The 12,216-nt window shown below is 46.9% G+C and overlaps 2 protein-coding genes across 2 annotated transcripts in view; one reads left to right on the top strand and one right to left on the bottom strand.

The window, feature by feature from the left end:
- Positions 1 to 12,216, bottom strand: part of LOC115311284 — an 81,417-nt gene that overhangs the window by 14,520 nt on the left and 54,681 nt on the right. The gene's annotated exons all lie outside the window — the stretch shown is intronic.
- On the top strand, positions 5,355 to 10,692 carry LOC115330455. Its single transcript, XM_040209400.2, has one exon. The coding sequence runs from the start codon at positions 5,595 to 5,597 to the stop codon at positions 9,903 to 9,905; it is 4,311 nt and encodes a 1,436-aa protein (XP_040065334.1). The 5' UTR covers positions 5,355 to 5,594; the 3' UTR covers positions 9,906 to 10,692.

Genomic DNA, 12,216 nt, shown 5'->3' with positions numbered 1-12,216 from the left:
AGCTCCGGCCTACCAGCTGCTTTTCGGTCTCCAGAGGACATTTACTACGCGGTGGGTAGTAAATGTCCTCTGGCCGTTAATTGTTAGCCAACGCGCGTCTGGCCGTTAATTGTTAGCCAACGCAAGCAGCGTACGCTCCGCGGCATTTCTTCTTCCTTTTCTTGAAGACTAGGTCTTCGACCGTTAAGATCCGGCGATCTCGGAAAGCCCAAAATAATGAAGGCAACCATTGTTAAGACTAGCAGATGAAGCTGGCATTCGGCGCCCAAACGCCTGACCCTGACACCACTCTGCCCGAGAAGCGGACGATACTACATAGAAAGCCCGCCATCCTTCGTGTCCACACTCATTACTTCTTAATGAGAGCTCAGCTCTCTGACGTCACCGCATCCTGCGTTCAAGAAGTAAACAGATTTTCTCCCCTCCTCTTTTTATTAGCCCGCCGCGTAGTTTTGTTTATTAAGTATTGCAGCTACTGAGTCTGATGGAGAAATCGATACATTGTTTTTTGACCCGCAATAATAAGCTGTGCCTCGCATAAAGGTCAAACTTGCTCCTAATGTGATTCCAGCGCTGGTTAGAAATATTGAAAGTTTGAGGTCATGGCGTTGTCTGAAGCATAAATTACGTTAAACATGTCTTTATGGGCAGTCGCCCACCTATTATTATTCTTCAAACAAAGAAATGACATCATGGTCTTCACTAACACTTAAAAAAAAATCATGTTAGCGAGAAAGTAAATACTGTTTTCTGTCTTTCTCAGACCTTCTCTCACTGAAATAAATGCTGCCAGCGCCAAGAATGCCATTTTATGGTTTAAGCAATACTGGGCGTAGCTGGGCTCGGCCATAAATAAAATTTGATGATCAGTATCATCCTTTCATCTAGATAATGTGATGAGCTGAAATTTTGAAACTTTTGCATTTTATCACCACCAGTTGGTCACTCTCGCGGACCTTCGGCTTTATGCGGTGCGTAGGTTAATACTGCGCGCCCGAAACCGGTTAGTCAATTATTAGCAGTTTCTTTTTAACGCTACTGATTCGACGTGTCGCATTTCATGAGATCGTAAAAGATGCACCTCGAAACAATATACAATTGTGTTCACAAGTAGTGTTTTGTTACTTACCATTGACGTTTTGTTGTTGTTTTTTGAAGTCCATGCTCCTTTGACAGGTGCGTTGCGACGGACGACGTAGACATGTTAGCTTGAAAAATCTCGTCACAAATATTGCACTGCGCCGTTGTGCCGTCCAAAGATCTTGTCGCGTGTTGCCATATCCAGCTTCGCAATTTGCCCATCACTACCAGGGACCGAGCTTGGTTTTTGTTCAGAGCGAAAATTCAAACTCGATGTCTCAAAACGAGCTGGAATACCAATGGCAGGTGATGTCTGTCTGACAACGCCACCGAAGAACCGGCGTTCGTCTGCTAACAGTACTGAAGAGCGGGGGTTCGTCTGGTAGTACGAGCAAAAAAATTGGGCTTTGTCTGCTAAAGCGGGCAAAAAAACGGAGGTTTGTCTGATACCGCGAATAAAATGCGGGGGTTTGTCTGCTAACACGAGCGAAAAACGGGAGTTCGTCTGCTAACAATAGCGAATAACGTGCATTCGTCTGCTCGAGCGAAGAGCAACACTTCGTCTGGTAATGCGGAGAAAAAAAAAAAAAAAAAACCGGAGTTTTTGTTTTGTTAAAGCGAAAAAAAAAAAAAAATAACTGGGGTTCGTCTGCTAACGCCAAAAAAAAAAAAAAAAAATGGAGGTTTGTTTTCGAACTCGAGCAAACAAACGGAAGTTCGTCTGCTAACGCGGCAGACCGGTCGCTCGTCAACTAACACTGCTAAGAACGGGCGGGGATTTGTCTGCATCAATGCATATTTCGCAAACGAAAACTAAATAAATATAAGTGAGAAGCTCTTACACGTAATGGGCTAAGTGAATTGGAGAAAAATAGTCGTTTATAAATTTAATTTTGCAGGTGATCCGATCGAACAAAAGCACGACCTATGAACATAGGCGATTTTGCTGGCAAGCGGTCGACAATCAATACTCCCCTCAGAAATGTATAGTCATTTTGCGGCCGTAAATAATCTAGTCGCCACCGTAGAAAAAAACGAATTGAAACAAGCACATCTGCTGCCATGTCAAGTGTACGGTTTACTACGGTTAATAAAATGCCATTTCGTCGAAGGACGTTTTAGAGAACGGGCACGTTTTAGCGAAGCACAGTTTAGAGAAAGCAGAGCCTCAGTTTAGACAAATGCCGTTTATCGAAAAGGGGACGCTATTTAAAAAAGGGTTTTCTACTTCGCGTGTGTATCACTGGTGCGCGTGTTAACCCAAGCCCCCCGCTGCGCTCCCGCCGCTTCGCGGCGGCAGTCTGCGCCGGCTCGTTACAAAAATGTTAACTCAGCTGACTTATCCGCACACGCCACTTCGCGACGGCCGAATCCACTAAAAGGAGGCTCATCTACATTTTCTCTAAACTGGGTTTCTCTATAAACAAATTTGATAAACTGGGGTCGGTAAAAGGGTATTCACTAAAACGAGCTTCTCTAAACCGCGCGACTCCGAAATGTACAGAGCGCGACATTGTTAGCGCGAACAATCAATCGCCGGATTTTCTTTTTTTCTTCTTTTTATTAAGGCTTTCATTAAATTCAATTGTGTGGTGAAAAGAAATAACTTCGCGATTTAATCAAAACCAAAATATTTAGTGTCATCCAAAATCGTTTTTAAGGATACAAAAACCACATGTCGGTGAGTATTTCAGAAGGAACTTCTTCACGAAAATATTCTTACACGTAAATTCCCCACGGAATAATAAAATATGGTAGATGTGCCGATAACTTTCGTTCATCACAAGGCTGTAACGTTTAGTCCCATGGCCAGCCGAATAATAAGCAGCACGCCAGTTGTGCTGCTTATGCGACGATATGCCGATGACGATCGATTCTTATTGCGCCGATCCTGAGTCATACGGTGATCTGATATTGAAAGGATGTTGCCTTGATTTAGCGTAGATACGTTGTTGATGAATAAATGATTTTAATGTCGTGATCTGTTTTCCCGCAAAATTTAGCGGGGAAACTGAATCGGCGCATAGCTCACGTGACGTCGATCTTTCCGCCAAATTTAGTGTGGATACTGATTTAGCCAAATTTAGCGGGGACCTAAATATCCTGTAAGTCCCATGACGTCAGGTCACATGACATTAATATGTCCGCCAAATTTAGCGGGGAAACTGAATTGATGGATAAGTCACGCGATGACAATTTTTCCGATAAATTTAGCTGGGAACCTGAACTTCTCTGAAGGTCACGTGATTTCATGTCATGTGACATCAATTTTTTCACCAAATTTAGCGGGGAAACAGAATTAGTGCAAAGGTCACGTGACGTCAATTTTTCCGCCAAATTTAGCAGGGGACTTGAATATTCTGTAAGTCCCGTGACGTCAGGTCACGTGACATCAATTTTTCCACCAAATTTAGCGGGGAAACAGAATTAGCGCAAAGGTCACGGGACATCAATTTTTCCGCCAAATTTAGCTGGGGACCTGAATATTCTGTAAGTCCCGTGACGTCAGGTCACGTGACATCAATTTTTCCACCAAATTTAGCGGGGAACTTGAATATTCTGTAAATCCCGTGACGTCAGGTCACGTGACGTTAATTTTTCCGCCATATTTAGCGGGGAAACAGAATTAGTGCGAAGATCACGGGACGACAATTTTTTCGCCAAATTTAGCGGGGGACTTGAATATTCTGTAAGTCCCGCGACGTCAGGACACGTGACATCAATTTTTCCACCAAACTTACAGAGAAACAGAATTAGTGCAAAGGTCACGGGACGTCAATTTTTCCGCCAAATTTAGCGGGGGACCTGAATATTTTGTAAGTCCCGTGACGTCAGGTCCCGTGACATCAATTTTTCCACCAAATTTAGCGGGGAACTTGAATATTCTGTAAATCCCGTGACGTCAGGTCACGTGACGTTAATTTTTCCGCCATATTTAGCGGGGAAACAGAATTAGTGCAAAGGTCACAAAACGTCAATTTTTCCGCCAAATTTAGCGGGGGACTTGAATATTCTGTAAATCCCGTGATGTCAGGTCACGTGACGTTAATTTTTCCGCCATATTTAGCAGGGAAACAGAATTAGTGCAAAGGTCACGGGACGTCAATTTTTCCGCCAAATTTAGCGGGGGACTTGAATATTCTGTAAGTCCCGTGACGTCACATCACGTGACATCAATTTTTCTACCAAATTTAGCGGGAAAACAGAATTAGTGCAAAAGTCACGGGACGTCAATTTTTTCGCCAAATTTAGCGGGGGACTTGAATATTCTGTAAGTCCCGTGACGTCAGGTCACGTGACGTTAATTTTTCCGCCAAATTTAGTGGGGGACCTGAATATTCTGTAAGTCCCGTGACGTCAGGTCACGAAACATCAATTTTTTCACCAAATTTAGCGGGGAAACAGAATTAGTGCAAAGGTCACGGGACGTCAATTTTTCCGCCAAATTTAGCGGGGGACTTGAATATTCTGTAAGTCCCGTGACGTCAGGTCACGTGACATCAATTTTTTCACCAAATTTAGCGGGGAAACAGAATTAGTGCAAAGGTCACGGGACGTCAATTTTTCCGCTAAATTTAGCAGGGGACCTGAATATTCTGTAAGTCCCGTGACGTCAGGTCACGTGGCGTTAATTTTTCCGCCAAATTTAGCGGGGGACTTGAATATTCTGTAAGTCCCGTGACGTCAGGTCACGAGACATCAATTTTTCCACCAAATTTAGCGGGGAAACAGAATTAGTGCAAAAGTCACGGGACGTCAATGTTTCCGCCAAATTTAGCGGGGGACCTGAATATTCTGTAAGTCCCGTGATGTCAGGTCACGCGACGTTAATTTTTCCGCCAAATTTAGCGGGGGACTTGAATATTCTGTAAGTCCCGTGACGTCAGGTCACGTGACATCAATTTTTCCACCAAATTTAGCGGGGAAACAGAATTAGTGCAAAGGTCACGGGACGTCAATTTTTCCGCCAAATTTAGCGGGGGACCTGAATATTCTGTAAGTCCCGTGACGTCAGGTCACGTGTCGTTAATTTTTCCGCCAAATTTAGCGGGGACCTGAATATTCTGTAAGTCCCGTGACGTCAGGTCACGTGACATCAATTTTTCCGCCAAATTTAGCGGGGTGTTACGATGCGATGTTATCGCTTATCGCTGTCGCGGCCGCAGCAGAACTGCTGAGTCAGGGGGGCGTACCTCTGGTGCTTGCTGCCGATATAAGCGGCATCGCCGGCAAGCTTTGTGCTCTTTTGGTTCCGGCTGCCGAACAATAAACGCTGCCAAATAAACGTCGGTCTCCGGATTCGTCGATTCTCCCGGAGAAACGTAACAGCTGGTGGCAGCGGTGGGATGGATCGACGACGCCGGGTTCCATGGGTGCTGTCGGTGAGTGCCTGAGGCTTCCTTTCCGTTCACCGAGCAGCTTAAGTGTTTAAGGCAGTTAGTTCTGTGGTGTCGCCAAACGGTTGATACGGGCGCTGGGCAAAAGTAGCCAAACTTTTTTGGAAATTTCTGAACATGGATCCGATAAATCTCGCGGCGATTGTGAAGCCCGATTTAATGCTCTTAGCGGAAGAGCTGGGTGTTAAAGTGGTCAAGGCCATGAGAAAGCCCGAGATTATCAAGGCCATTGAAGATTGTGGCGCGGGCGCCGACGAAATTTCCGAGTGTTGGAGCGAGGTGCAGAAGAGACAAAGGGAAGCGGAACTTCACGCGGCTCAAGAAGGGCTTCGCGTTGCTCGAGAAAAACTTGAGCTAGAAATGCTTCAACGTAACTTTGACGCTGGTGAGGCCATTGTAGTGGATAACAGCTCGAAAAAGTTTGACATGCGAGCCCTTTTGCAACCTTTTCGCGTCGGCGGAGACATGGGTCTCTATTTAGTAAATTTCGAACGGGTGTGCGTTAAGATGGGTCTTGTAGAGTCGAGCTGGCCTCAAAGGCTCTTGAGTTTACTGCCAGCGGAGGTGGCCGACGTTTTGGCCCGACTAGATCCTACAGCAGCCGATGACTACGCGTCCGTAAAGTCATGCCTGCTTAGGAAGTTCAGGTTGTCGCCTGAAGCTTTTCGACAGAAATTTCGAGAGACAAGGAAAGGACCGGACGAAAGTTACGCGGAGTTCGCTTATAAGCTTAAAGGCTTTCTGGAAAGTTGGCTCCGTGGTGTCAACTCTTACGAGGATCGTGAAAAGGTGCTGGAGCAGATAGCACTAGAGCAGTTTCTCTCCTGTATTCCGACAGGTCTAAAGGAGTGGATTCAGGATAGACCGGAAGTAGAAACGGTGCAAAAAGCTGCAGATTACGCGGATGAGTACTGCTCTAGGCACGGGAAGAAAGTTGTTGAAGAAAACCGTAGCTCAAACCGTTTCTACGAACGATGCGGACCTCGCACGTTCGTGAAGAAAGGCGCCGAAAAGGGCAAAGAGAGTGAAGTACCGACAAAGGGAGTGTCTGATTCAGACGAAAACAAACGTAAAATGAAGGCGTTCGAGGAGCGTAAACCAATAGTGTGCTACAGGTGTAAACAGCCTGGTCATGTCGCTTCTGGTTGCCGCGTCCCTAAAGTTGCTCCCGTTAACTTGTGTCTGGGAGAAGCGGAGGACTTACTCAGGCCGTATCTGTACGACATGAAAGTAAATGGTAAATTCTGCAAAGGTTTACGAGATACCGGCGCCACGTATGATCTGGTACACTCTTCGCTAGTGGAGCAAGAACATTTTACAGGCGACTGTGTGTGGATCCGTCAGGCCTTGGAAAATCGGGCAGTTAGTCTGCCCGTCGCTAAGGTAAAACTAAACGGACCTTTCGGAGTAGTGGAAACGGAAGCAGCTGTTTCTGACGGAGTGCTTCCAAACTGTCCTTACATACTGTCAAACAGAACTGCAAGGCAATTGAGCGAGTCGGGTATACCGCTTGACATGAATCCTGTTCTAGTCGTCACGCGCTCAATGACAACTAGTGCAGTGCCGGAAACACTTCAGACGGAAGCGCGCGCGTCGACTGGTAAAACCAGCAGCGGGCCCGATAAAGAGCCGAACGAAGGAGCTGACATGACCACGCTGGTTTCGCCGGAGAGCAGCAATTTTCGTGCGCTAGCCGGTGTAGATAAGCTTACGCTTATCGCCGAACAGTCATCCGACCCGAGTCTTTCAAAGTGTCGTGATAGCGTGGGAAAAGATATCAAGCCGAACATCTCCTTCTTTATGAGCAACGGCATTCTTTACCGTAGTTTCAAGGACAAATCGGGGAACGAGGTAGATCAGATTGTCGTTCCATCCAAGTATAGAATTGCATTACTCGAGCTTGCTCACGGAGAAGGGTGGTCGGGACACCTAGGAATCACAAAGACCAAGTGCAGGCTTTTGGCAGAATATTATTGGCCGGGCTGCTTTAAGGAGGCTGAGCAATTCGTCCGTTCTTGCGACACCTGCCAAAGAACAGGACGACCAAACGAGCGCCGAAAGGCGCCTCTCACACTAGTGCCCATAATCACGGAACCTTTCAAAAGGCTAGTGATAGACGTCGTAGGACCCCTACCTACAACTAAGACGGGTTTTAGGTACCTTCTAACGATATTATGCCCAGCCAGCAAGTTCCCAGAAGCCGTTCCAATGAAAGAGCAGACATCGGTCGAAGTAGTAGATAACTTGCTCTCGGTCTTTTCTCGGATCGGGTTTCCTAGTGAAATTCAATGTGATCTGGGTAGTGTTTTTACCAGTGCTCTAACAACCAGCTTTTTCGAGAGGTGTGGCATTAAGATTGTTCACAGTTCTGTAAGCCACCCGCAAAGTAACAGCGTAGAGAGAGCGCACTCGGTAATGAAGCGCATTCTCAGGGCCCTTTGTCACGAACAGAAAAAAGAGTGGGACTTGGCATTGCCCGCTATGCTTTTCGCGTTGCGAACCGTTGCTCACGAGTCAACTGGTTTCACGCCAGCGGAACTGGTCTATGGACGCAATTTGCGTTCACCTTTGCGGTTGCTGCGCGAGGGCTGGGAGGGTGAAGCCGAGAACCCAACAGTGGTGGAGTATGTGCTTTCCTTACTAAACCGTCTCCACAAAACGCGTGAGCTAGTTGAGGCTAACCTGGGAAAAGCGCAGTCGCGAGGTAAAACCTACTATGACAAAAACAGCCGCCTCCGAACGTTTAAGGTGGGTGACAAAGTCCTACTTTTGAGGTCTTCTAAAGCTCATAAGTTGGAATTGCAATGGGAAGGACCAGCAACGGTCCAGCAGAGGCTATCAGAGACAAATTACGTGGTAAAACTGCCAGGTCGCAGAAAAGAGGTCCGCATATACCATTGCAACCTTATGAAGCCGTACGTGGAAAGGGTGCAAGTAGTCAGCATTGCACTAAACCAACCAGAGGAAGTTCCTACACGAATTCCTGAGCTGGGAAAAACCGACGGGATCCTGACAATCGCCGAAGTCGTAGAGGCCGCAGTCGATAAGACGCTCACCCAAAACCAGTTTTCGGATCTTACGGCATTAATTGGCAAATACCAAAAATTGTTTTCAACTATTCCCGGAAGAACGAGTCTAGTCGAACATGACATCGAAGTGAGGACTCGGTCAAATATTCAGTGTAAGGCCTATCGCTTTTCCCCCCGCCAAGAAAAGCTATTAAAGGAGTCCGTAGATCAAATGCTAGAGCTAGGGTTGATTGAGCGGTGCGAGAGCGACTTCGTGTCTCCTATGATTCTGGTAGAGACTCCAGGAAAAGAACCTCGTCCCTGTGTGGACTACCGAAAGTTAAACGCGGTAACGGTAACAAAAGTCTACCCAATCCCTAATATCGAAACTTGCCTTGAGAAAGTAAGCAAAGCCAAGTTCATCTCAACCATCGACCTCGTTAGAGGTTACTGGCAAGTGCCACTTACCGCGAACGCCAGTAACCTTGCCGCCTTCATGACCCCGTTTGGTGTTTTTAAGCCGCTTGTCCTGAGCTTTGGACTGAAAAACGCACCCTATGCGTTTTCGAGACTGATGAATCTGGTACTGGTCGGAACCGAGTCTTTTGCGTTACCGTACCTAGACGACGTCGCTATATTTTCGGACACGTGGAGAGAGCACGTTCAGCACCTAGAACAGGTGTTCTCGCGCCTGCAAGACGCAGGACTTACAGTCAAGGCGAAAAAGTGTAAGTTTGGCCGAGGCGAAGTATCGTATCTCGGACACGTAGTCGGTCAAGGAATGAGACGTCCACAAGAACTCAAGGTTCAGGCCATTAAAGAGTTTCCCTTGCCACAAACAAAAAAAGATTTGATGTCCTTTATCGGACTGGTGAATTACTACCACCAGTACATTCCCCAGTTCTCTGAAAAGGCGAGTCCCCTGACGGATGCGCTCAAGAAAACTGAGCCCACTAAGGTCAAATGGGACGATCGCAAGATAGAGGCGTTTGAGGCTCTTAAGTTAGCCTTGGCGACTCAGCCCGTATTAGTCAGCCCTGACTACACAAGACCCTTCTTAGTGCAGTGCGACGCCAGCGAAAAAGGACTCGGCGTCGTTCTAAGCCAAGAAAATGAAGGGGAAGAGCACCCCGTTTTGTTTGCCAGCAGGAAGCTAACTTCAAGGGAGCAAGCCTACAGTACCATCGAAAAAGAATGCGCTTGTCTCGTATGGGCTGTAGAAAAGCTTCGCTGCTATCTCTATGGTTCGGAGTTTATTTTAATTACAGATCATAGACCGCTCACATGGCTTCAGCAGCTGTCCCCCAAAAATGGTCGCTTGTTACGCTGGAGCTTGACCCTCCAGGAATATTCTTTCTTGGTTCGACATAAAAAAGGAAAGCTTCATGCGAACGCAGATTGTCTGAGCCGAGCGCTCTAACCGGCGCACAGTGCGATTTTCTGTTTCTTTTGTCTCATCTGCACATTTGTAAATAGTTCCATTCAATTTCATTCATTAGCTGTCTATTCCCGAAAGATCGGGAACGATATTTTCAAAAAATTCTGGCTGCGTTTGGGGCATATTTTGTAACCTATTTCTTTTGAATAATTCGTGCTCTCGGTGAGTGGAAAGGGCGTTTCGGGTGCCTCCGCAGTTTCTGTGGTGCTTGGTTGTTGTTGGCCCTTCTCATTCCCCTCAGAAGCACGACGGACCTCTGTTGTCATCCCGACGTCCTGGCACCGACGGCACGTGACAGCCGCTGCTACTCCTGGGCCGCTGGCGACTTTGGCTCATGGTCGCAAGGATCGCCATCACCGCTCCTTCCTGCTCCTCTCGGACCGCACAGTCGACGCTTCCGACCAGTCAAGGACACTGAAAACTGCAGTGACGGTGTTGGGCCGCGCGTCGACGCTTCCGGCCAGTTTCGCAGACGGTGTTGGGCCCTGCGTCTCCAGGACTTCCCGCCCTTCGGATCAGCGCAAGCTGAACCTGTATACGCTGTGAAGGTTTCTTCGAGCAACGACTGTGAAGTTCTGCGCAAGCAGCACTAGGATTACGCCGTTCGTTTGTCTGTCGAACATTCCCAAGGACGTGCTTGAAACCTGGAGAGTGGCGGGAAAATTGTTTTATGCGGTTTCGCCCTAAAAGGGGGAGGAGTTGTTACGATGCGATGTTATCGCTTATCGCTGTCGCGGCCGCAGCAGAACTGCTGAGTCAGGGGGGCGTACCTCTGATGCTTGCTGCCGATATAAGCGGCATCGCCGGCAAGCTTTGTGCTCTTTTGGTTCCGGCTGCCGAACAATAAACGCTGCCAAATAAACGTCGGTCTCCGGATTCGTCGATTCTCCCGGAGAAACGTAACAGGGGAAACAGAATTAGTGCAAAGGTCACGGGACGTCAATTTTTCCGCCAAATTTAGCGGGGGACCTGAATATTCTGTAAGTCCCGTGACGTCAGGTGTGACGTTAATTTTTCCGCCAAATTTAGCGGGGGACCTGAATATTCTGTAAGTCCCGTGACGTCAGGTCACGTGACGTTAATTTTTCCGCCATATTTAGCGGGGAAACTGAATTTGGGCATAGGTAACGTGATGCCTATTTTCCGATAAATTTAGCGAGGAACCTGAAATAATGCATAGGTCACTTGACGTAAAGCTTTCCGCTAAATTTAGTGGGGAACCTGAATTATTAGGTCCCGTGATGTCAGGTCACATACATTAAGTTTTCCGTCAAACTTAGCGGGGAAGCTTTATTTTTGTTTATGCTCACGCCATTGAGAAACCGGGGAACGGACCACTCCGGTGTAAAAGTTTTTTTTTTTTTTTTTTACCGGGGATCAAGATTCATAGAGTTATTATAATGTACGCTAGAGGTTCAACTGGCGCTAGTGTCTATGCGACTTCCGTGACGCAAATTGAAGCAGACAGCAACCAGTCTACTTTTCCAGTCTTCCTGTGTATTCCTATGGGAAAGCGCGCGTGCATTTTGTCTCTTCGCCGGAAAATAACATGGAACACTTAGGTTATTTCGGTCGTACCGAATAGTATGTGTCTTAATTAACATTGTAAAAGTGTAATTGCTTTAGTTTGCGCATTTTTCTTCATCAGTGAACGATGTTTAACTTCGCTGCATTTCAGTCCCAAACGTGTGTTCCGCAGCAGGTGTGTAAGAACAAGCGACGATTCAAAGCAAAATTACGATCGAAACGAACATAGAGTGTGTTCAAGGCTCGCCAGCATTCCGGTGACGCTTGTATATTGATAATATGCCAGTCCTGTCACCATATGAAAATGATCCCATCGTGCATGAGCGGATAAAAACCTTCAACGTAGAAAATAAAGTCCGTGGGATATGAAAGGTGTCTCTTGGTATTGTTTTCTCTGCCGGGCAGCTTTTATCGCGCACTTGTTCTCAAAGATGTATAGCGCGGGGGTGATATTTTGAACGTAGAACACGCAGCTTCGCTCAGGACAGAAAGAATAATGCGGTACTCGCTTATTTAAAATCGGAATAGATTACGTGGCCTTCAATTTATTTTGATCGTACATGCACTGCGAGTTACTGATCCGGTGTTGTTGCGTAGTTCTTGCCGCCGCTCTTGATTTTCCAGATGTCCTTCGTTCGTTTGGCATGTATATCCCCCATGCTGGAAATCGCCGACGCCGCGTTCGCGCTAACAGTGTCCGACAGTGCATATAAATACACGTACGAAGCCGTTTTAGCACCGTTTTTAGTGCGATGAATTCGAGAGA

The sequence above is a fragment of the Ixodes scapularis genome, unplaced genomic scaffold (assembly GCF_016920785.2).
Source record: "Ixodes scapularis isolate PalLabHiFi unplaced genomic scaffold, ASM1692078v2 PGA_scaffold4__175_contigs__length_147842914, whole genome shotgun sequence".
NCBI classification, from domain to species: Eukaryota; Metazoa; Arthropoda; class Arachnida; order Ixodida; family Ixodidae; genus Ixodes; species Ixodes scapularis.
The sequence above is the reverse complement of the archived record's forward strand: the minus strand, read 5'-3'. Positions and strand labels throughout refer to the sequence as shown.

Bases quoted from the DNA above. Each gene is read 5' to 3' on its own strand.
- LOC115330455 (XM_040209400.2), top strand. From the start codon at position 5,595: ATGGATCCGATAAATCTCGCGGCGATTGTGAAGCCCGATTTAATGCTC.